This window comes from Epinephelus moara, chromosome 8 (genome assembly GCF_006386435.1).
Source record: "Epinephelus moara isolate mb chromosome 8, YSFRI_EMoa_1.0, whole genome shotgun sequence".
Classification (NCBI taxonomy): domain Eukaryota; kingdom Metazoa; phylum Chordata; class Actinopteri; order Perciformes; family Serranidae; genus Epinephelus; species Epinephelus moara.
In genome coordinates this window covers 21,754,242-21,779,097 of record NC_065513.1, presented here as the reverse complement: position 1 = coordinate 21,779,097, position 24,856 = coordinate 21,754,242, and the positions used below count along the sequence as shown (strand labels likewise).

General features: G+C 41.7%; 1 protein-coding gene across 1 annotated transcript in view; it reads right to left on the bottom strand.

The window, feature by feature from the left end:
* osbp2b (oxysterol binding protein 2b) overlaps positions 1-24,856 on the bottom strand; it is a 57,223-nt gene that overhangs the window by 11,833 nt on the left and 20,534 nt on the right. The window contains exons 3-10 of the mRNA XM_050050043.1: positions 10,476-10,726; positions 4,951-5,149; positions 2,985-3,108; positions 2,184-2,250; positions 1,488-1,640; positions 1,156-1,401; positions 926-1,046; positions 123-226 (exon numbers count right to left, since the gene is read on the bottom strand). Of these exons, the coding sequence (XP_049906000.1) occupies positions 123-226; positions 926-1,046; positions 1,156-1,401; positions 1,488-1,640; positions 2,184-2,250; positions 2,985-3,108; positions 4,951-5,149; positions 10,476-10,726 (1,265 nt within the window). The remainder of the gene's footprint in view (positions 1-122; positions 227-925; positions 1,047-1,155; positions 1,402-1,487; positions 1,641-2,183; positions 2,251-2,984; positions 3,109-4,950; positions 5,150-10,475; positions 10,727-24,856) is intronic.

Sequence of the window (24,856 nt, the reverse complement as noted above, 5' to 3'; positions counted from 1 at the left end):
TCTGCTGGTCTGTACCACACACTACTACACGGCAGAGGAAAATAGGCTACTCTGGAGGGTCAGAGGCACTAGGGCAGGGCTGTGGGTTTGAAGCTGTCGAGGAGAGGTGTTCACAAACAGACCTGGTCAATCCACAGCTTGCCCACGATGATGTTGTGCACCGTGGAGGTGACCTTTCTCCACACGTAGTGGTTCCCGCTGGCGTGAAAGTGCAGGTGAATGGCACCTGGGGAGGGACAGGGAGGAAAGAGGAAAGAAACATCACACCTGCTCTGTAAGTAATCTGCAATCACAGACCTGAAAGTGATGTGTTAGATTGTGTTGTGTGTAAGTGTTTGATTGTACGTTTCCCTTTCATGATTGTCATCATGGTCAGTTCTACCTGCAGCAGCTGAAAAACATATCATCTAGCACATGTAATCCCCTGTACGCAGGCAATACATTTCCACCTATTTCTAGCATGACCTAACCCTGGAAGATTGATAACATGAATTTGAACATAAAAAGCTTTGCACTTAAGATTTTTTTTCTCAACATGGCACCTCACAGCAGGCGTATAATGGGAAGGGAGAGAAGTCAGATAAATACCACTGCAACTCTTGGCTGGACCTACATCTATCAAATCTTTCATTTATCTGAGCCAACAGACCCCTGCTCTCTGCTGTCCCGGTGCAATAAAGAGCTCCCTTTATACCTATACTTTATGTATGTGTCAAAAGGGTCATAAACCTCTCCTAATTCATTCTCACACCCTTTCTTTTGGCTTTAGGTTGTGCGGAGGCAGCGCAGTCGTCTACTATTCTCCAGTGGGGTGTGGAGTCCTTCTTGAGTAAACTCTGCTGGTGTGGTTGTTAAATTTGCATGATTGAACCTTTTTTTACTCATATAGTTTGTTTGCTTCCCCACTGAATATGAAATATCTTACCCAGAGGCATTATAGAGAGGTATTTGCCACGGAACTTGCTGGCAATGGTGATTTCCTGCCACAGGGTCCAGCCTCGCTGGGAAATCACATGATGTGCAGCTGCAGGGGGGTGATGGCTCACCTTAGGAGAAAGATAAAGGTTAAGTATATTCATATAAGCACGGGCTGACCCTGTGTACCTTATGCACATCAGTAAGTGTGTAAGCAAAAAGTCCCTGTGTCCATGTTACCTGCTCACAAAGCGAGCGGTAGCCAAACTCCTCCCGCCGGTCGAGCTCATAAGTCTCGCCTAAGAGGGGGTTGAAGGGCTTGGCTGTCCGGTGCACCGTGGTGGAGTAAGATGAGACAGAGAAGGCAGCGACCAGGCACATCTGCTCCAGGGAGGAGTCACAGCGCGCCGCCTTGTCCAGAAGCTCATGATACTCCAGGTCCTCGGTGAGACGCTGCAGCATCGACAGGGGCTCGTTGAAGTTTACCTGAATGGGCGGATCAAGACATCATGACACGCACACATTTATGTCAACCAGTCAGCTAGAAGGAAAGCCATGACTCATACACTCACAGGCATGGGAATTTTGGAGAGCTCCTTGCCGATGCAGTTCTTCATGATGCTCCACAAATTGAGAGAGTAGTTGGGCTTGTCTGGGACACGAGTCCGCCTCTGTCTGCGGGGCTGCAGCTCCTTCCCTGACACATCATTACAGCTGGGAGACATCTGGGATTAGGTGGAAAGGGAAAGGTTGGAGGATGAGATGGTTGTCTTTTAACTTTGTGTGGAGAGAATATTCAATTTTGAGAAATAGTTTCAGCTTCACGGACAGCTTGGCAGCACATCACCCTGTGCAGACAGAATGACAGAGCGAGTGAGAGACAGGAGGAGAGGGAACAGAGGAGGCAGATGTGTGATAGAGAGACAAAGAAGCAAGGGAGAGTTGAGGGGAGAGAAGTGCAGATGTTTGACTGGTAATTAACATTTAGTGGAATGAAACAGCTGTGTATCTTTGGCACCACAGGGGTGACAGCGACACTGCATGACACACATTGATAAAGGCTGCGTGTGTGGTGCGTGAGCATGGGATGACTGCAGGGTAGGATAGTGGGACTGTGAGCACAGCAAGTGAAGACGGTTATATAAATAAATCAATGAGCTGTGATCTTTCCAGCGGCACAAATTAATCTGTATTAAGATTACAAAATTCAGCAGTGTCCACAAATGTCAGTCCTATTAGTCAGACTAGTTAGGACGACAGTCACTTACATGGTCGTCCTGGTTCCAGTCACTGGGCTGACCTCCGCTCGCTCCACTCAAATTACTCTGGGATCGCCTGGAAGAAAATGAACAGCTTTTCCACAACGAGCAGTGGACATATAAACACACTCAATGTCCCTCTCTTTCTATTTTGCCACTCGCACACACACAACAAAACACAATACACACAAGGGAGCAAACAGATTGGTGGGTATTACAGATGAATGCTGTGTAACCGTTACCATCATTCTTAATGGGGCTACTGGAGTTGAGGGATATGTTGCAAGAGATGAGCCATAACAATGATGAGAAAAAGAACACTAAAGGTACTCGAGACATTTTTTAAAAAGTAAAGAAAGAAAGCACAAGCTCTGCAGAAAGAAGTACAGTTGCCTGCAAGAGACTGACGCGATGCAGCAAACAAATACGCTATAAAAATGTACTGAGAGAGCAAAAGCAGAAACAGAAATTGGTTTATTTTGCTGCAGGAGAGCAGACAGGGATGAGAGTCTTGTGTCATTTTTTTCTGTATCACTCAGAGTGAGCTCATCTAACAAAATCCAAGAGTGAAGGGCACACTGCTCTGTAATTTGTGTGTGTAGGTTAAGTTGTCACATCATGAGCCATCATCAGACGCTTGTTCAGCTGTCAGCCAGAGTCAAATTCACTATTATGACAAATTAGAGTATCCACAGAGTGATTGTACATGTGCAGCCTAAATATTAAAACTCAATCTCTATATCTGTCTTTCAATTGTCCTGTTGTTTGGGTAAATTAAGAAAACAAAAAGGATCCCTGTGTGTGACTGACCTGTGCTGTGTGTTCTCAGTGGCAGTCACTGTGATAAATGCAGGGGAATCCTCCATGGCATCAAAGTACTCAGTATCTTCATCTTCATCACTTGCTTCTTCTTTGTGCAGCCTCTCACTCCCTCCTGTCAGGACATATACACTTATGAGTAAATGCAAAGAGCATCCAAAAACAGCAAAGCCATCACATGGTGGTGAGTTTGTATTCTACAGAGTTCAGGAAAGAGCAGCGTATAATCACATACCCATGGCGATTAATCAAGGAATAATCAGCTTAGTAAAATTGGCAATGTTCCTGCTGGTTAACTACTCTGAATGATGCGAGCTCCTCAGGGCGTGCTTCTAATATTCAGTATCTAACATTCAATAATCACAGTACTTCTAATGAAAAGTGATTCTACTAAAAATAATGGTAAACTATGACCTTCAGTCATTAAACAACCGCCAGTATGAACAAAAAGTACTGTTTTTTTTATTTTTGTTACATAACAGGTTTTCATCATATTCTCTATTTAATACTACTTTGCTGTGTTCAGGGCATATATGGGCATGTAGCCCAACAGCACTCAGGTCAGGTCGGGGCTTTGTAAAAAGGTAGCGACCAGGCGCCAGACCAGAAGCAGTAGGCAACTTAAACAACTTGTTTACTGTTAAGAAAAGATAACCTTCAAGTTTAAAGGAAACCAAAGTTGACTGTTGGTAGGAGAAGGAACTCGAACTCTATGGTTTTGTTTGGGGGTTAGGTTTTGCTTTTTTGGTATTTTGGGGGGCATTAAAGACAGACAGCAGACAGAGATGACAGGAGATGAGGAAAAGTGATGTAACAGCTGGAGACAAACTGGGGATGTTAGGGATTATGGACAGCATCTTGAAGGGAACCTATGCCCATTTTCAAAATTCACACATGTTGATCCTACGATCTCAGACAGTTCAAAAATAGTAGTAACACGAACAACACTCTCCAAAATTCTGTGCTAAAACTGCTAAAACTCAAACTCAAATATCTGATGTCATCAAGTATAAAGTCTGGAACTGCTCCACAATGAATTGGGAAAGATGTCCTAGATGACACTGAGAGAACCCTGGGGAATGATCTGGGTATATGGGTACATTTTCTGTTTCACAGCTGAGAACACTAATAGAATAAAGGTCATTTGGGTATGAGAAAGAAAACAAATATTCTAAATAATAAAACAAAAGTCTCCCATTCATTGTCTGTGGTGCAGCCCCAGACTTCATACTTGATTACATCAAAAGTTTTAGACTTAATCCTCTGGTTTTTGGCTTTGAGCGAGAGCAGCTCATGTTCACAAATATCGATTAAACTTTTCTAAGTCAGAGAAATAACATATTGGAATTTTTAATTTAGGTAGTTCCTCTTTAAATCCTAAACCATGGGCACCCCATTCAACAGTTTTAAAAACAAATGCTTGTATGCCTATCCACCGACCATGTCTTTCTTCTGTAACTTAACTTCTGTAAGTTAAAATGACAGAGCTGTGCAGTGTTGCTGTGCTATAAGAAAGTCACACCACTTCCTGTTTTGGTATTGATTAGTGCTGTCATTTTTCTGGGGAGCGCAGTCTGACACTGAAGGTTAAGTCATGGGGTCACTAGAATCAATAGGTTTCTTCCTCTTGGAGGCTGGATGTGCACAGCAAATGTTGTAACTGCTTGGTAATTTGTTTTAAAGATGTTGGTTATGGGCAAACGAACAAGAAAATAAACAAATAGAGGGACAGACTGACAGAAGAGACCACATGACCTTCAGTTTCTGGTGAAACTAATTACCATCTCTAAATCACTGATAATCCAAACCTTCTGACATAAGTTACAAAACCCTTCCTCCACATGAGAAGTGTCTGTAATACTGAGCCTGAGGTCACAAATGGCTTTTAGTTGGTACAGTCAGGTCCACATTTAAGCCCACAGGAGTAAGTAACACACAGACATATAGTCAGTCTCACCCTTGTTGGCGGTTGGGGCACTGGGTGTGGTGGAAACAAGCGTGGGTGCTTCTCTCCACGCTCGCTCCAGGCTGTTATGCTGCTTGGCTAGCTGCTCAATGGTCTCCTCTAGGTGGGTACGCTGCTCTCGCTCATACTGCAGCGCCCGCTGCCATCTCCTGCTGTGAGTCTCTGCTAGGTCCAAGAAGTCTCGACATGCCTGGGGGACACACACACGCAAACAAGAACATAAACAAACAGACAGCACTTAAAGTTTAAATTCCACAATAAACAGTCTGAAAATGGATTTACATCTGCTACAAAAATCTGCTGTTCATCATTCTCAACGAGGTACAACTTACTTTCCACCTGCTACAGTATGACTAAACGCTCAGCTTTTTGGATTTAATGGGGATTTTCAAAATAGAGTGGCTCCTTTGGTTCCTCTTCAAGTCTGAGTTACACCCTCTTAAAAACATTAAAATCATAAAACCTTCAAGAAAGCTTCTACCCTTATTTGAGTCAACAGATAATTCTATACTAATAAAAACATTAGGATATATTTTTTCTTGAAAGCTTACAATAAAATTAGAGAGAACACTGGGATGGAAAAAGACATTAGTAACAATCATTGTAATCAAGGTTATTTATCACCATTGTTTCAAGCAGTCATCAATATGTTAATGAGCTGTCTGCAGGGCATTTACTGGGTCTGCCTGCTGCGTCAAATGTGCCTCAGAGTGCAGTGTAAACACAGGAAACCTCAGTGAGTGATGAGCTAGAGGTAAAAACTCTGATTACAAAGCAGACTATATTTGAGTCCAGCAGGGGGATCATTGTTGCTGCCTTGCTTTTACCGAGAGGTTACTTCAGATCAAACACATATTACATGTCAGCATTTGTCTGACAGCGCTGCCTCGTAGTGCGCTCAAAGGTCAGTGAATCCAAATAACACTGCACAGCTGACAACATGCATGATGAAATGTCGCGTGACAGAGTGGGCCTCAGAGGGGGGTTTCTGATAAATCATTTAGAAACTATTTGATCGCAGTCGAGCATTTTTGTAGCATTCTGTGGGGGCTCGTCGTTGTTCTTCGCATAACAGCGAAATAGCACGTGATTTCATATGGTGCTCTCAGTATTTGCAGCAAAGGTCTCTCTGGTCCCAGCATCAGAGGAGCTGTTGAGAGTTAACTTGGACCATTTAGTTGTGGCTGCAGGTAGCGAGCCGGAGGGATGAATGTGTCACTCCAATAATCTGTGTTCTCTGGCTGGTGGGAGTGCAATATCACTTTGAGGCAGCAGCAAGAGAAAAAAAGGATGCACTAACACCTGACTCCTTCCTTGATTTGCTTCCAGACAGCAGGATACCTATCTGTCTGATAAAAAAAGTCCTTTTCAGCCCCCGTCCAAAAGCAGCATATCACTCTCTCTCTCACTCAGGCTATGTCTAAATATATTCAATAGGTGTATCAAGTTTAATCTTACTAAGCAACTAAATTAAAGCTTATTATTTTTTGTACCATTTTACCATAATCATTATTACTTATCCTTTAACTTTATCTAACTCTAACATCATATACATACACAGTAGTCACCATATTAGTTAACTGGCTGTCTTGCAAAACATCCTAACTGACATTTCCACATACCTGGCCAACACAGACAGTGGGGAAACCAGGAACAGAAAAAATACAAACTGCGAGCTGAAACTACAACTTAAGATAAACCATGCACAACTATTACAGTGCAATAACATCAATGTTTAATGCTGTACATGTAGCTACTATGACTGTTCACTGATCCTTGCATATTTGTTGCAGTTATTATAAATGTATTTAGCTTGACATGATCTCGAGTAACACTAATTTCTAACTTAATGTATGATATTATTCCAAAAGTCAAGATACCACACCATTATTGACAAGTGTAGAATGATCCTGTGTGTTAAAGCTAGCCAATTAAAAACAATTTTCACTTGTTAAGCCAGATAAAACAATAAATGGAGATGGTTTATGCCCATCTTGTTGCTAATTTTTTTTAAAAGTACCGAGGTTTCAAACATCAACATATAAAATTTCAAAATAATATGTATGATAATGGTGCAAGTTAATTATATGTCAATAGCATGGAAATATTATCCATTCTTACCATGTTTGTGGCTTTATGTGTTTTAAAATATGACTCCAATGTCTGGAAAACACGAAATATCTGATAGTAAAAACCTCCAATCAAACTCCTACCTCCAGCGGTCTTGAATGAGTGGTGTCTGAACATCATTGTCTGAGCCTCATTTTAAACGTTAGAAGTACATGTGACGTGGTGGTCCACTTCCTCAGACACAACCATGATATGAAACTCAACACCCACTTAAAAAATAACAGTTCCACTTTTTTATGCTGAGTCTCTGGTGCAAATGCAGACTGCATGTGACTTCCGTTTGGGGAGGAAGAAGGGTTGGCAAAGGCTAAAGAAAAGTGAATGTGCGTGTTAAAGGGACATGTGAGTAAGAGGTGGCATCAAAAGACATCAGTGTTGGGTTTTTTTTAAATCAAAAACGATGTAGAGAGTGCAATGAACTTGAGTTAAGTTTCATGTGATTAAATCATACAAACATAAACTGGTAGGTGTGTAAATGCACATACACACAAACAGGCAAGAGTCTGAGTTCACTGACTGATGTGACAAGTTACGTCAACACTAAATGAACTAATGCAACCCTCTCCTCGGGCCAGGGTCAGATCACAGAGAGCATGCAGTGGTGTCTTGCCGTTATGGCCAAAACCACATACTGTCCTCTTACCAGTAGTGTTATTTATCAGTCTAGAATGTATTGGCATGAGTTGCCCAGTGTTGGAGATATCAGCTGTTGAGATGTCTGCCCTCTCTGGAACATAATAAATTACATGGCACTTGGCTAGTGGTGCTCCAAGCACCAAAAAAATATATTTGAAAAACTAAACAGCAATGTCTCTATCCAAACATAACCCAGTCACTCAAGATAATCACAGGCCGTGTTGTTAGCAGTTGTATGTTATATGTATGAACTATCTCCTACTGCTACCTAGCACCACTGAGTTAGCTAATGTTACACCTCAGCCAAGGAGGTCGCTGTTAATGTTCACATCTCACGCTGTCTCAAGCACGAGCCTCTTGTACGTGAGAAGATGCATGTTTCCTGTCCTACATGAAACTGCTCACACTAAGGTCTGTGGATTATCTTGCATAACCAGGTTATGATTTCTGGAGAGTCATTGCTGTTGAGTTTTTCAAATTTATTGGGCGCTTTGAGCGCTACAAGTCAAGTGACATCAAGTTCCATTATATTCAAGAGAAGTGAGACATCTCTATGGCTGATATCTCCAACACTCAGCAACTCACACCAAAACAATCTGGACTTATAAATAGCACTACAGATAAGAGAAAAAATATGCATTTTTTTTATTTTAGGGTGAACCGTTCCTTTAACCCCTTTTTACATGCAGTAAAAGTAAATGCTTGAACAGTGGCTGGTAACATGCCTGCAGAAATCCAAATCCTGCAGTGCTTTCTGCTTGAAAGGAGCCATTTACAAGACCAAAAATCACTACAGAGTTTGTGGCAGCACTTCCTTCTCATTAGGAGCACATTCTTGGCAAACCTAATGGCATTTTAATGAGTTCGGCAATCCAAGAGGGTCTATTTTATTGCTTGTCCAGTAACTTTCAATTTCCCATTACAATTAATAAAGAAAATGGATGACACCAAGAAACAAAGGGCTCATCATTTTGAGCAACGGCTTTTCACATTATTTCAGTGCAATCTAGATTTAGCTTCTTTTTTTTTTATCATAACATTGTAGCTCAAGTCTCTTAACAAGCTGTATTAGCTCATACTTCAGCATTAGGATTTATAATTTTCTTCTGGCTGTTTTCAATTCAAAACTTAAAGTCAAAATACATGCAGTTTAACCACGACTGAATCTGACTAAATTATTTTACACCTAACAGCCAGACAGACAAGTGTGCATTACAACAAAAATAACTCAACTGGCAAAAGAATAACCGACTCTATCAAAGTCATGAAGAGAGAGGAGCAGGCAGAAAGACAAACCTCGTATGATTGTCCTGTTTCCATTTGAGCAGGTCTGTCTGTCTGTCTGTCTAACTGTAGTCCAGAGGTCTCTGACATTTCTCACCATGCAGGGGAGGGTGGAGGGTTTAAATGGGGGAAGCAGGGGCTATTCCTGTCCCCCACCCCCACCCCCACCCCCACCCCCACTCACTATCATATCTAGTATCACTGCTTCAGGACCTCGACTCTCCCTGAACTCTTGTCCACTACTAACACACTGTACAACCAATGCTGTTTACCATTGAGGAGAATGGACAGGGGCCAGATACAGTAGAGCATATGCTGGTCATCGGACCCAACGCACGGTGGTAGCTGAAAACTAAGCGGTGTTTGTTATTGTGTTGATTTAAGTGTACGTGATAAGTTCAAGTTGAACTGCAAGGTGTTATTTTGAGTGGGTTTTTTATGGCTCTTCCAGAAGTGTCCTTTTCTTTTTTTACATTTTTTTGGCAGGAGGTATTTACTTTGCAATTACATTAAAATCTAAGGATGGAGTTTCACGTATCCTGTACGGAATATAAAGCTGAAATTGTCAATGTATGATTGAGGGTTTTATAAATACAATTGACTTTGCCTGACCTATTTTGACGGCGTAGATGTTGGTGTACTTAACAATAAGCTGACATTTTCTTTAACTGTGGGTACAGGGAACCACCATCACCTCTACCAGCTTACTACCCTGACACACTAAACCAACATCAAAGAACTGGTGGTGACAAAGGCCGACTTTTGCGTCACCTTACATTGCCTGTTTCTCAGCAAAAACATATCACAAAGACTACAGCCAGTGGCCAACTAGCATGTATATTCTGCGCCTGCATGAGAGGAAACAACTCTCCATACCCGCAGGTGGCAGTAGTCTGTTTTCATCGTATTTACCATGTGCTAGCGAACAACAAGACAAATGACTGTGAACTGAGCACAGTGGCTAGAAAAATATACCAAGTTTGTTTCAGCATCTCTCCGTCTTTACTTTAGCTGCTTGTTTTACATTCCTCACCTACATTTCACCGACAGGCTCCGCTTTCTCCAGTGCAGAATCAATGGTCAACTAGTGCTAACGGCGTGGGACACAACACACTGCACAAACTAGGGCGACAGACACTCACCTACAGCCCAATATTGACCAACAGTCAACAGTCAGCTTGGTGTGTCACGTGCCTTATTTTCTGATTGTCATTTTTAAACCTTAACTTGAAAATGGTTTAATTGCAGTAGTTTTTACAGGATCTGTCAGAGTCTGAAACTGCTTCTTAAAGCCTGAAACTCACTGACCCGTTTAAAATGTCACAATGTAAAGTGATCTCATCTCTCGTCTCTCGTCACTCACCAACCAGGGTATTATAGATGACTGGTGTTAGTGTCACATTAGTCATGCCCAAGCACGTTCACTGCTACTGCGTCATGTAACGTGGTCTGTCCCAGCTACTTACATTGATCATAGCATTGGAAGTGATGCGGAAGAGGGTGGCACGCTCATTGACTGCTTTGATCTTCTCCCCTCCCTCGACGGGGACTTTCAGACCCTCGAGTTCACTCAGGGAACGCTGCAGGGCCGCCCCATGCTTTGCGATCAGGTCGTTACATGTGCTGAGGTCATCGAGCTTGCTTACAAGTATCTTCAGGGTGCCCTGAATCTCGCTGCGGTCCGACTGGGACGTAGGCTCCTCGTCCCCCGAGTCATCTGGAAGAGAGAGGTCAGAGATCACATATATACCATCCTGAACAAGAAGGGATTTTTGGGACATGTGAGTACACCAATCACAAACCTTTAACATTAACAAAAACAATGTAGAAAAGTTTTCTTTTAAACAGTTTGTACAATACTGATAAAATTAATGTTAATTAAGCTGTTAGTCTGATTTTACAGATGGTTTCCTTTGACACCTGCCATTAGACAGCAACATACTAAATAAGACTGACTGAATGACTGCAGAAATCCTTGGTATCTTATCAAATGTAAATATAAACTGTATGTGTTTAGGGTGTTTGAATACAGACAGCTTGTCCATACCCGTGAGCCTTTGCAGTAGCAGCTGCCTTCTCACAATGATGTCACTAAAGAGAGGTTACTTGAGCTCAAACAGAACATACGAGAACAGTGTTGCAGCGTCAGCCCTCCTTTACACACATGTATGTGCACACTGCAAGCACAAGCGCACGCACAGAAGACAGAAATACACCAAGGGTAAGACCAGGATCCATAAACAGCCCAGTGAAATCATAAAAAGAAGAAATCCAAAAGGAAAACAGACCTCCTAAATTTTCTGAACTAAAGAGGATGAGAAATATTTGCACACCTGTGAATCAAATCCTTATTCACACAGAAGAATATCTCCCAACATGAAAGCATCTGTGTTTGTGTGTTTCTGCTTTAATGAATACAGCTAAAAAAACAAGCCCATATGGCTGGAAAGAATTAAAAGAAGCAGCTTCAATGCCGGCATATTTACTCTGGACACATTCTGGCATGCTGAAAAGCAGTCACATCCTAACAATCCCACCAGAGCCGTGATGTATAAAACTTCGGCTACTGCTAAAACTATGAAAACAGATGACAGACAAGAGGAAGGAGCAGGAAGACATGGAGAAAAATAAGGAAAAGGAGGACAGTGTTTATCTCAACAAGGGAAATATATTTATGCAACAGTGAAAGGAAGTCTCTCAACCCTCTAATCCACCCTGCTGACCTTCTAATGTTTAGAAACTACTGTTCTGCTGTCTTCTACACTCCTCCATACAGAGCATGCTTTGTCACATTGAAAAGGTCTGTTATGTAGCTGATAGGAGAGACTGTCACAGTCTTGGTGAGAGGCAGCACTACAGCAACACTTTCTCCTGAGAACATGGCAGCTGGCTGTGACCTCACAGTGAAAGAGACTATCACCCTGTCAAGCCTATTTACACCATGCCAGTATAACATGGATCTCCGCCTGGGGGATGCTGGTAACCTGGCAGTCTCAGGACTACATCATGTAAGAGCAATATACTGAGTTCACATTTGACACGGACCTTTGGAACGTCAAGCTCAACTGAGAAACAAGCAGCCCAGAGGTATCTCTCCACAAGACTCGTCATTAAAGGAGCTGTGTGCAATATTCAGAGCATATCGATGATTCAGAGTCTGGGCTGGGATTGCCTGCACATGGCTCTCAACATGGAGGTGGCTGAGCTGGCAGCTAGCAGCTAACGGTGCTAACAACAATGCTGATGGGCGCTATGCTTTCCTAACAAAACTGTTCTACCAACGGGGGATGAGACAACGTTATCAGCGGTAAATGCAGTATGAGCGCAGTGCAGAGTGGCAGCCATTAGTGAGCCCATTTGTCAGACACACATTGACCGTCTACTGCAACAAAAGACAGAGAAGCTTGGATTACAACACAAAGAGCGAGTGTGACTTCATTCTCTGCTAAGGACGCAATTACTCTCCTATGTCTTGACATAGCAAACAGTGGTTTGCTGCTTTGTTAATGCTCTAAATTTTGCATATAGCACCTTAAAGAAGGGCTGGTGCTTGACATCCAGAAACAACGCTCCAATTATGATGTCCATCCATCCATTATCTGTAACTGCTTTTCCTGGTTTAGGGTCACAGGGGGCTGAAGCCTATTCCAGTTGACATTGGGCGAGAGGTGGGGTACACCCTGGACAGGTCGCCAGACCTCAAAGGGCTGACACATAGAGACAGACAACCATTCATGCTCACATTCACACCTATGGGCACCAATTAACCTAACCTACCCTCAGACTGTGGAAGGAAGAAAGGACCTGGAGAAAATCCACACTGACACGAGGCAAACGTGCAAACTGCACACTGAAGGGTCCCCACCCTCTTGCTGTAAGACAACAGCATCAACAACCAGCCACTTGGCCAAATCTGTTTTTGTTGTATAATATTGTGGACAAGTTCATCTAAGAGATAAACATACACATACTGGATGGATTTTTAAACTGCTATGAAATTCTGGACAGATATTCATGGTCCCCAGATTATTAATCCTTTATTGATCATTGCTGATCCTCTCTGACTTTTACATTTGTGACATTTGTGTTTTTAGTGAACGTCAATGTCAATGTCAATGTCAACAACTATAGGATGGACTGTCACGAAATGTGGTTCAGACCATCATGCCCCCCCTTAGGACGAATTGTAAAATTTTGGTTGTTCCTCTTGCTTTTATCTAACACCACCATCAGGTCAAAATTATGATTTGTCCAATAGTGTAGTAGCAGTGGTGCTTTATGACCAAATACCCGAAAAAACTACTGACATCTCATTATCCTCAGCTGTACTTTGAGTTTAGGGCTAATTAGCAGATCTTAGCGTGCTGAAACATTAAACATCAGCATGTTAGCATTGTCACTGAGAACATATTAGCATGCCAATGTTTAGCACTTACCTGAACATACCAATGTGATTTGTTGGCGTGGCTGTGCCTTGATTCAAACGCCTCATAACACATCTTTAGCATTTCTGTGATTTATTGGTAAACATATCACTTCCTTTTACTACTTACCTTTTACCTACTGATGGCTACACGATCAGAGTCGCTGGAGTTTGTTTGCGGTACAGCCCGATAATACACTCAGCACATAGTGTCAGCAGCATTGCCTATTTTTAAGATGATACACATAAACTGCAACTGGACGATTATATTAGCCATGTCAAAGATGAACACAAAAGGATGTGTTTAGTAAAAGTCTACTGTACTCTGGTATCACATACATTGATAGATGATTGAAGTGGAGAGAGAGTAGAAAGACATTAGGTGAAGGTGAGCCAAGAGAGGGGAGAGGCGAAGAAAAAATATCTCTCACCATGTTTGCATTCCTGGGCATCCATTTTCACCCAAAGGTAACCAAAGTTCAGACAGGGAGAAGCAGCACAAACACCCAGCTCCAGCCTCAGAGATAACGTGTGAACATGTTGAAAAGGTTTTCAGAGAGACACATCTGTCTGTGCCATTAGAGGGGACAGACGAAAACAAAACAGTGCAGCCAAAGGTCAACCCAACAGCGCTACAGTGACCACAAACCCTAAAAAGAACATAGATCAGAAATCCATCCACCCATTACCGGCCAGTGGTAGAACAGGAATCAAATTACACTGGATTTCAATAAAGTCCCTGCAGAGACACGCAGGTAAAGACAAGGAAAAAAGCTGACGATGTAAAGTCAGAAAATCGACTGGAGTGTGTGTTGAGAGACGGGCAGCTGCAGTGCAAAGGAAAGCATGACAAGTTCAGAGGGAGTCGGAGAGGATAATGAAATAAGCTTTAACTTGATAAAGTGTGACGATGGCAGAGCAGCTTTAAACAGATACGTTAGTTGGCAAGTTGATGTGGTTTGAATTTTCTCCCACGAGGCAGCAATAACCTTGCTCCAAATCACATTTGAGTGGATAAATGTATGTATACGCCCCTGAGTTCAAAATGAGTCATCAAAAAGTTAACATTTTCGAAGAAGAGGAAAAAAATGTCAATACAAATGATATTTTGACCTATTTGTCATATGATAAGAGATAATCAGAAAATTGGCTCAAGCAGATGATTCTTTACCCCAATGTTGGATGATGATGTACAGTTGGGACATACTAAAATACATGGCTAAGTGAAGACATTTGCAGCACTGCAGTAAAGCCTTGCTCTCATTATTTACCCTCATTCTGCCAATGAGTTCAGCAGCTCCAAGCAATGCCACTTAAAAATAAACTGTCACATGAACCAAGGCATATTTGTTTAGAAGAGACTCAGCTTACAGCACGTCGCCTGCAAATCTAATTCTCTTCCCTAAATCTCGCCGAAACAAGTTGTGAGCCACAGGAACACACATCCCAGCTGTTGGCGCTACTGTTCAGACACCCTTCGACGAGGAGGAGAAACCAGGACACGATGCTTTCTTCGATCTCAAATGAAGCCTCCACAAGTATGTCAGAATCGCCCTTTCTGCAATGTCTTTTTGGTTCACTGAGCCACATCCATATAGAGTCGATAAAATGTCAAGCACTACTGTACGAGTTTGATCACTGGAGATGAAAACCCTTTAAGCTAAATATTTTCTATCAACCGTGGAATAAAAAGTGAAGACTGGGTTTTACAATAAACCTGTGTCAATAAATACCCTGTCTATATTGTCTGTGCATCAGTGTCACTGCCTGGCTCGCCCCCTCACATATCCAACCCTTTCCTTCCCAACAACAGATGTGGATGGATGGCTCTCCGTAGCGGAGTCGACACCATGAGGCAAGGCCAGGAGCCCATTACCACGCAAGTCATGTCTCAAGGGCGGTCTACCTCCCCCCTTCCCCCACAGTCCACCACCTCGGAGAACACCCTGCATCGACACAAATGAAAGCCTGTTCCCAGTTCCCACCGTCTCTCCACTGAACCCTCCCACTCAGAAGATGATGATATAATTTAAGCAAATATCTGTGTCTGAGGCAAGCAGGGATACAAGCTTACAGGTCACAGCTCATCAAATCTCAACATTCCAACACATACACACACATACATCTTCCATCCAACCTCGGTATGTGCACAGCTTCTTTAACCTTCACTCCATCCTTATTTTGCATCTCGGTGTTGAGCACAAAAGAGCGAGGGAGAGAGCAGGAGAGAGGAAGCAGGACAATAAGATGTGGGAGAGTGTAATTGGGAGAGCAGCAGTCTCGCTGCCGTCCCACTGTCAGGGCTCATCTCTTTGTTCGTCCCTGAGGACAGGCTGTCAGATCAGTGGAGCCAGGCCTCCGGCTGACAAGACATCACCCTGTGGCAGAAAGACGTGCACGTCGAGCAGCCGAGCACATGGGTGAAACGTCCTGCCCCTCTGGATTAAAGATGGTATTTGAGCATAATAAAAGGCTTAATCAGAGGGGAAACTAGTGTCAGAAAAATTAAGAAGTTTTTCAGCAAAGAACTTGTTTTTATTTCTAATGGTTATTATTCATTTCACTGTGTCGCTGTGCTGCTATGGACTGTGGAGCTAATTAACACGCCGACAGCAACACCATTTCTATGATTTATGTCATTATACAGAATTCATATTATCCTTAGAGTTTTATGTCATTACAAAATCTCACGCACACAATAGATAGCTCATTTTAAGACTTAAGACAATGCATACTGAATACAATCAGTTGCCAGTTTAGATACACCTAGCTAGAAATAATGCAGTCTAATACAACAGCCCTGCAATAAATCCTACACTGTCTCCAAGGAATTACATAATAGTACTTATATTAGAACTGTAATAATTAATTCATTAGTGGTCAACTAGTAAATTAATTGCCAACTAATCTAATAATCGATTAAAGGGTTTAAGTAACTTTTTTTTGGGGGGGGGGGGGGGGGGGGGGGGAGTAAAAATTCTCTGATTTCGCTGGTTATCCGCTGCGTGCTCCGCCGTCCGTCAATACCCACCTGCTGCATTTGCTGTGCGGAGCGGTGCAGCTCTGCCGGAAGACATCTCGGTGCACTGCCATGATTAATATCTCCTCGTCCATGTTTTTTTTAACTCCTCGACGACAGTAAACTGAATATCATTGGGTCGTGAACAAAAAAGACTATTGAGGACATCATTGTGAGCTTTGGGAAACACTAAACGGCATTTTTCATCAATTTCTGACCTTTTAAAGACCAAATAACCACAAATAATGGACAAATTAATCATCTGTTAGTTCTAGCCCTAACTTACTGTATATAACGTTATAATACTAATACAAGGCTAAGTTTTTTTTTCTAGGGAAGTGCTGCATTTTAGTACCATACAAAAGTCATACAGCTGATGGGCATATGAAGCACACAACTGTGACACCAGCAGTGTTTCCCACAGAATTTGAATCTATATGTGGCAGTAGCTAACAGGGGTGTTCTTTTCTTTCCTGTGTGTCCTTGTGTATTAGTCTGTGTGCCCTCTCTAAATTCCAAGGTTTTTGCGAGTCCAGGAATGCAGTGTAGGCAGATCTCTTTTTCCCGCAGCAGCAGTTTGTGGAGTTTGTTTTCAGTAGCAGTGAACAGTTAAGTTTTACTTTCACCGCGCTTGATGTTCTGCTGCTCCGTCTGTGCCCAGAGTATGCTCTACACTGCGAGTGTGATGCAATGAATAACTGACCGGGATATATATTCCGATGGCACATCTAGTTAATGCTCCAGCTCTAAAAATTAAAAATCAAAATGTGGTGGAAGATGTTTTGATCGTGGTGGGCTGCCACAAGTAAATGAATGTGAGGGAAAACCTGCACAAGAGATCGTAATTCACATCCTGAGTCCCAGGATGTGACTTCATGCCACTTCAGCAGAAACTTTAGTTTAAATGTTATATAACATACACACCTTGTGTGTGACTGTCAAGTCACTGTGGACTTTCCATAATCTTTCTCTTACTTTAATCAAGTGCTGTTAGTACCTAAACATAATCGTAAAATACGAGCAGGTACTGCATTGCGGGAACGAATATTGTCAGCAAATAAATTAAATACGTTGACATTTGTATCAACATTGTATGACTTGCCAGATATGTTAATTAACAAAGTTTCCTCAACTTAATTACGGCGACATTATGTTTCCTCCAAAACTTATTTGCTATTGCAATTTATTTCCAGGAGATAGAATTAAATCCTAGCTCATAAATGTTATAGCTTCTGTCGAAACTGCTTCAGTGGGGTGTTTTCATTTGACTTTATTGTCATATTTTGAGGCTGTGGTTTGTGGTGCTGTTGAATCATACTATGATGAACTTTTTCCGAATATTTAGTTTACCCTCATATATATAAATAAAGTAAACAAAATATTGGAAATCAGTTTAAAAAAAAACTGAACATTTAACCATCATGAAGTTATAATTTATTGCTGCTGTTGTATTGAACTGCACGAGTTTAAGCTATGTGTGCCAAATAAGCATGTAACTTAAAGTATAACATACTGTTTTATACAGTATAATACAGTGCTTTGTTATCCTTTTGACTTCAACCAGATGTACACCTGTTAACACCCAAGAAAAGGTGAGAGATGATTTGTTACACCACATCACTTTTTTATTGCTCAAGGGTCCAGATTTTTGCTTTTGCATACATACTGCTAAACAATCATGATTATCAGATATTGATTCCAACTATTCAGCCTTAATACACCCAATCTGAAGACCACAGAGAGAGTCTGTACCTGTGGTTGGAAATTATTTATTTCGGCACTGACAGCACAGAGAGTATGATGAGTGTTTTGCAGCTGACTGTTTTGATGGAGTGTGCAGGAGAAAGAGAATATATAAGAAGTATATCAGAAACAGAAGAGGGGAACAAGGTAGATGGAGAGTGAAGATGTGTCCCAAAGGAGGTGGAGTGTAATCCTGGCCAGTAATTGCTAACTGGCTCCATACCTCCCCCGAGATACATCACAAGGAGACAAACAGAGGAGACAGCAGGTTAAACCCAGTAACACGACGCTCAGCTCTCCACAAGCAAATGAGAAACTGTGCAGTGCAACTCATCACTGTCCCCAAAGCTCTGCAGTACAGCTCTGGCACTGTATCCAATCGAACACTCTCAGAAAGCAGCACACAACAAAAGAAAAGATTAACAGCAAACTGCAGCAACTAAGCAATGAGTTTTAATCCTGTAACATTTAACAATATGCTAGGATAGACAAAAAGAAAAAACATCAGACTGCTGACTACTAAGCTGTAGATTTATATTCTGGTGTGCTGAGTAAATTTTATGAATTCCCAGCTGGTACATCAAACCTGTGAGAGGAAAATGGCTCTTGCTTACTACATAACTTCTACAGTCTGAAGGTTGAGGTCATTAATTATTCTACAGCTTCAGAATACTAACTTTGCTCATCTACACCAGTCCAGTCACTGTGACAGGATTTCCAGGAAATTACTGCAGTAATAAAAAAAGTTTGTTGCTCAACAGAGACAATGAATCACAGCTAGTGAACGTGAAGCCTGTGTTTACTGTCTCAAACAGACTGCAGTGATTCTCTTCATTGTCTGATGTACACTATATTTATGAGAGTTTTGATTACTAGGAGGCAACAAGCTTCATTAAAAGCATGTATTAATTTACATGCATGCAAACAGCTGCTCAGGCTGTGAGGAGGGTCTGTTGACAGCTGCCCTGGTTCAGGTAAAACAGGGCTAGGATAAAAATAAATTAAAATGATTTTTTTTGTAATTAACATTTTATTGAATTTTAGAAAGACAATACTAGTATTTTATAAGGGGGGCATGTCTTTATGACAGCAGGATATCAGCTTCAACTCCACAACATAGTGCACATCTTCAAGTCTTAAATGATTTGCTTGTGTTCACAATTGTAAAGTAGCTGCTCATGAACTAACACATGGACATAATACAGTAAAAATCCTTGAGAGGCAGTATTATTGCTCACCTAAAAGGTATAGGTTGCCTGATGGCGGATTTGAAAAGGGCGATAAAGTCATGGTAGTTTGGAGCAGGAAAAAGCCAACAGCCCACTCCTCTATCGTCTTGTGCAAAAAAATTTACAGTGTTTTAAAAAAATTTAGGAACTGGATAATTGTCCAACTAAAAATCTCAGTCAAAGATATGAATACCTAAATAAATAAATCTGGATCACTGATTATCAAACTCAAAGTAATACCTGAATAAACATATTAACCTGGAACTAAACATCAAACTCACTGTGAGAAATCTAGGGGGAGTGATTTTTAGTTTTTTGAGCTATTATCTTTCAACCTGAGAATCTCTGGTACACAATGTCATTATCTTGACTATGTGTGTGGAGTGATCAGAGATGGGCAGTATTTTTGTTTGTTGTGTTCAAAACACACATTTCAATCTCTTTTGACTATTTTGTAATTTGATATTTGACAGGGCTGAGGATAATTCAAATGTAATTTGTAACGTTATACGTCTGAGTGGAGAAATTTTGTATCTTCAAAATACTCAAAATTCTTTCTTCATGATTTATGAAACATACAAAAACAAAACTGGGTCAAAACCTATGTCTGGAACTTGGCTTTTAATTCTAAACAGGACATGGCGGCATCCCCTCAGTCACAGGCACACAGAGTTTCACTGGACCTGCTGTTACAGTCCAGCAAAAAACTTTATGTAAATATATGTTAAAATGAAGAACCAAACTTGCTGTCATGGCAACCACTTGTGTCAGTAAATGAACCATGTCTGAAATCCGCTTTGTGTGACGTGCATAAAATTCATGCACTGACTCACTGATGCACAGGTGGTATAATTAAATATATTTATCTCATTACTAGGGTATTATTAACCATGAGACGACACAAGTTTGTCAACTATTAGAGATTTTACTATACTGTTTATCCTGTGGAAGCGCTCCCATATCTCTGGCTGTTTTGTATCAGGTCATCATGGACAATGTTATGTTGAGAAATGTAATACCTTGACTGGTGAGATATTTAATTCACTGGCTAATACATCCAATACAGATATTCTCATATGCATATTTTATCCATGAAGCATTCTCAATTAATTTCTGGTGGATTCTATCTCAAATTAACTTTATTATAATATTAGATTATGTTGCAATGACAATTCTGACTCAACAAAACTCAGCAAGCTAGTTTCAGCAGGTTGACAAGTATTTTGATCTCACTGTTGAGTTACTGTCACCGTCTCTCATTGAAAACTCTGATAATTTGGAAAGGTTTAGAAAAATCGTGATCCATGGGTCAGTAACCCTGAAGCACAGCAAGATAGTGATCCATCATGTTAATTGTCCCAGAGCCAGCGCTGCAAGATAATGAGCCATGAAGGTAGCCATCAAACCAGAAAGAGCCTTCACAGAGCAGTTGTAGAGGTGTCTCTAAAGTACTCTTAAGTTATGTGCATTAATATTTGAAAAATTAAAAATGATGAGCACAGGAGCTCCAGAGGCTGACCCTGCGCTCTGACCCCTCTTACAAATGCATACAAGGTGTGTGGGGACTTTGTGTATTTGTAACTAGGGAGAGCTAAAAGTAAAATGTCAAATGTCTGTGCACACTGGCAAAGTTTTCATGTTCAGTCTCAGAGCAGAAACACAGACATACCTCACTGAGAAGTGATTATCAAAGTGATGTGGAATCTCACATGGCGGTGCAGCTCTGAAGGAGGTTTTACAGGTCTGCAAAACACTCAGAATAATAATAAGAACACATGGAGAGATTTCCACTGGGTGAGAGAACACTTCATTGCCTAGCTGTAGATGCTACCAACTATCAATGACTCAACCTTCAGCTTCATAAAAAATGCTTTCTATGCACAGGGACTAATGCTTCTTTTAAAATATAGATTCAAAGAATGCAGTGATATGTCAACAAAATATGGAACAAGCGCATACGTAGACACAAAAGTAGGTAGCCTAGACTTTCTCTGTGGATTTATTAGTAACTTTTACAAGGATATAGTAGATATATGCCCGTAGGACTTTCACAGCTGCATGGTCATGTTTCAGAGGCTTGTCAGATTGCAATCAGATTTGCTCTGTCTCTCTGCTAGTTTTCTCACACTGCTCTCGCCTTTTCTATTTTTCACAAATCCCAGTTCCTGCCGAAAACTGGAGCACTGCCTTCATGACAGTGACAATGACATGGCTGTCAACCAGAGATGATTGTTTGGCATGTGTGTGCCTCCCAGAGTGCTCTATCATGCAGAGCTGCGACATTGTAAAGCATCTTATTATTCAGGCTGCTTTATTTGGTACTTTTTTCAGCAGCGGCCCAGTTGGAACAGTGAGCTCTCCAATTTCCTGAGCTGAAGAGGTTTCTGGCCCTGAGACAACACTTAACTATTCTTACAGAAGTAATTTACATTTAACTATGCTCTACTAAGAACTAGTCATTACTTTGGGTTAACGGGGGTTGATTTAGTTGTTTGGTGAGGACAGTGGGCTCTGAGTTACACTCATATAGCTAATCTCTGTTTACTTACTGTATCTTTATTAGTTAATCTTGTTAGTTGTGCTAACAGCCCTATGACTATATTTAATATGATAAGAAAAAATGTCACAACATTTGCTCTGATTGATCTAAAGTCTTGAAATCTGGCACGGACATACTCTGAGCAAGTATCAAACAGCACAACAAATTTTTAGATCACATAAAAAATAACCCTTTTATCAAAAGTCCAGATTTTTTTTGGAAAATGAGGAAAACGCTAACACTGTGTCTATTAAATGCCTTCCATATGAAACATTTTTACACTGCACATGTGCATCTTTGATATTCAGCTTGTTATAAGTTCATACAAATCAAATACTTGACTGTAAACCATGTAGTTACATGTACAGCCATGGGACTACTGTTTTTCCAAAAATCAATAAAATATATTTTTAAAAAAAAGCAACATGTGCTCAAAAACTAAATACAGACATGAAAAACTCAAGCCAAGCGCCCACTTCGACCAATGGATATTCAAAATTTCACTTGTGGGCACAAATGGGTTAATGGGTTGTTTATGGTCATGGATACAACCAATAAGTTGCCTAATATCAGACCAAATTGTCACACTTGAACTTAGTGGAGTGAGCTGATTCAAAGGTCTGGACCCAGTCAAAGTGGATCTAGAAAAAGGCTAGTTTAACAGTAATAGTCTAATGGTTTTTAAATGTACATTGTTTTAAAACCGGGGTCTCCCAACTTTTTTAATGTAGCAGCCAATCTGACAAAAAGAGAGTTGACAAGAGCTGCTTGTCCTATATTACTAGTTCATATCATCACAAAACACTCATCTCCAATTCAAATGACCTGATTGAGCTATTTGTTTGATGTCCCAAAGTCACATCTTGTATTAAAATATCTTAAAACCACATATGTAGCATGTCAGATGTATTTTCTGTATCCAAGTCCAACATATCAAACTCATGTAATGCATCTCTTTGAAGGCAGCTCCAGTATAAACCCAAGTGTTTATACACAAGATCAAAGTACCTCCACATTTTAATATTAACGCTGACACATACAGGACGTTCTTATGAAGGCTTTTGATCAATCACACTGTGTTGTTGTGACACTAAAAACAGCTACTAACTACTACATTATAGTTCATCTGAGGATTTCAACTCATTGGATTGATGCTCAAAGTTTTGATGCATTGTTCTCAGCTCATTTTCTTAGTGTAACTTCATTGCATCCCAGCATTCAGCATGAAAAGTCTTAAAACAACATGGCCTGTACCACCTATGGCAAACTCATTTCAGTGAACAAACAGGCAAAGTGAGGAGACAGAAGGCCCAGGGCTTAAGAGCACAGCTGTTCAACTCAACATTGTCCAACTCTGCCATGGGCAAGAAAAGCGATAGATGAAGTGAGAGAGGCGGAAATAAGACAGGCAGAGACAGTCAGGAGAAAACAAGAGAAGAGGTATATACTCATATAGACACACCATGAAGTACACTGTATAGGATGCTCTTAACCTGCCATGAACCGACACAGCATATGGATTAGATCTGTGCAAAATCTTTCATTATTTGGACAACATCTTATGCAGACTTTTGCTTATGAGAGGACTGTGTAAAAATCCTGTTAATCTGTAGTCCTTAGTTACTGCTCCCACCACTTAACTTGTCCTGCATTTGCACTTTAGGACCCTGGGAAACACAGCACGTCGCATTTTACACTTTTTGATGGTGCACTGAACTCTGCACACATAAGCTGCGAACACAGATTCACGTTGCCAACACATCACGTAGGCCTGGCAGGCTTCGACTCATCCATATGCAAATGGGAAGGTGGAGCAGGCGCAAAGGAGAGAGGGGAAATGAGTCTGAGCGAGAGCAGCACAGGAGAACGAGGGGAAAGAGGGAAGGAGACTGCATGCGGTGAGGAGTGCAGGAGAGAGGACACACTGCTCTTTTTACAGCACGAGGCGCTGCGTTGTTAGAGGGAGGCTGCAGTAATGTGAGCATCCATGGCGACAGATGACAGATGCCGGAGAGAGAGGAAGATGGATGGAGGGATGACAGCTACCTCTCAGACACACGATGAGGAGTGGTTGGACGGATGAGGAGGAGTGTGAGAGCTCCGTGCTAATGTCTTCTAGCTTTAGCCATAGCTGTACTGACCCTGGTTGACTTTACTCAGGCAGCCCGAGTTGCAGAGGGAGCGGACCGTCCCCGACTCCCAGCAGCTCCGGCCCTTCATCCCACTCTCTGCAGGCCTGATCCCACGCCACGCTCCTTGAGACTCAACGCTGCCCTGGGCCACTACATAATCCCAGCGAGGGGGGGGCAGAGACAGCGACTTTCCCTGTTCAGCATTGCAGCGTGTACACATATACATGCATACTCACACACGTACATACAGTACACACAGACAGGGGAGCGATGCAGGCGCTCCCTCGTGTAACTCCTATGTCCTCTCGTGCATTGCTTCCCTGTCTTCCGGAAACACACACGCACTCGGGATACACACATTCACAAAGCTCGGCACATTTACAATTCTCCTCCACATGGTTCTCTCAGTGCAGTGCAGATTTCGAGAGGGAGGGAGGGAGGGAGGGAGGGAGGGAGAGAGTGAGTGAAGCAGAGAGGAGATAGGACTCGGCAGCCAGCAGTCATCAACACAACTAAGACCAGAATGCATTGCTCCCCCTCTGCTGCTTTCATAGCCTGACAGAAAAAGTCAACTATTTCAGGAAAGCGAAATGGCAGAGATGGTATTAAGTAAAGGCTGTGTCGCTCCAAAACTGACCACGAGGAGCTTATGTATGATGAGACGTGGGGGATGAAAAGATTTCAGATTACGTTTCGACATATTAACTCAGAGCGGTGCCATCAGACCAGGGGCGAAAGGTCAAATGAAACATCCTTCAATAA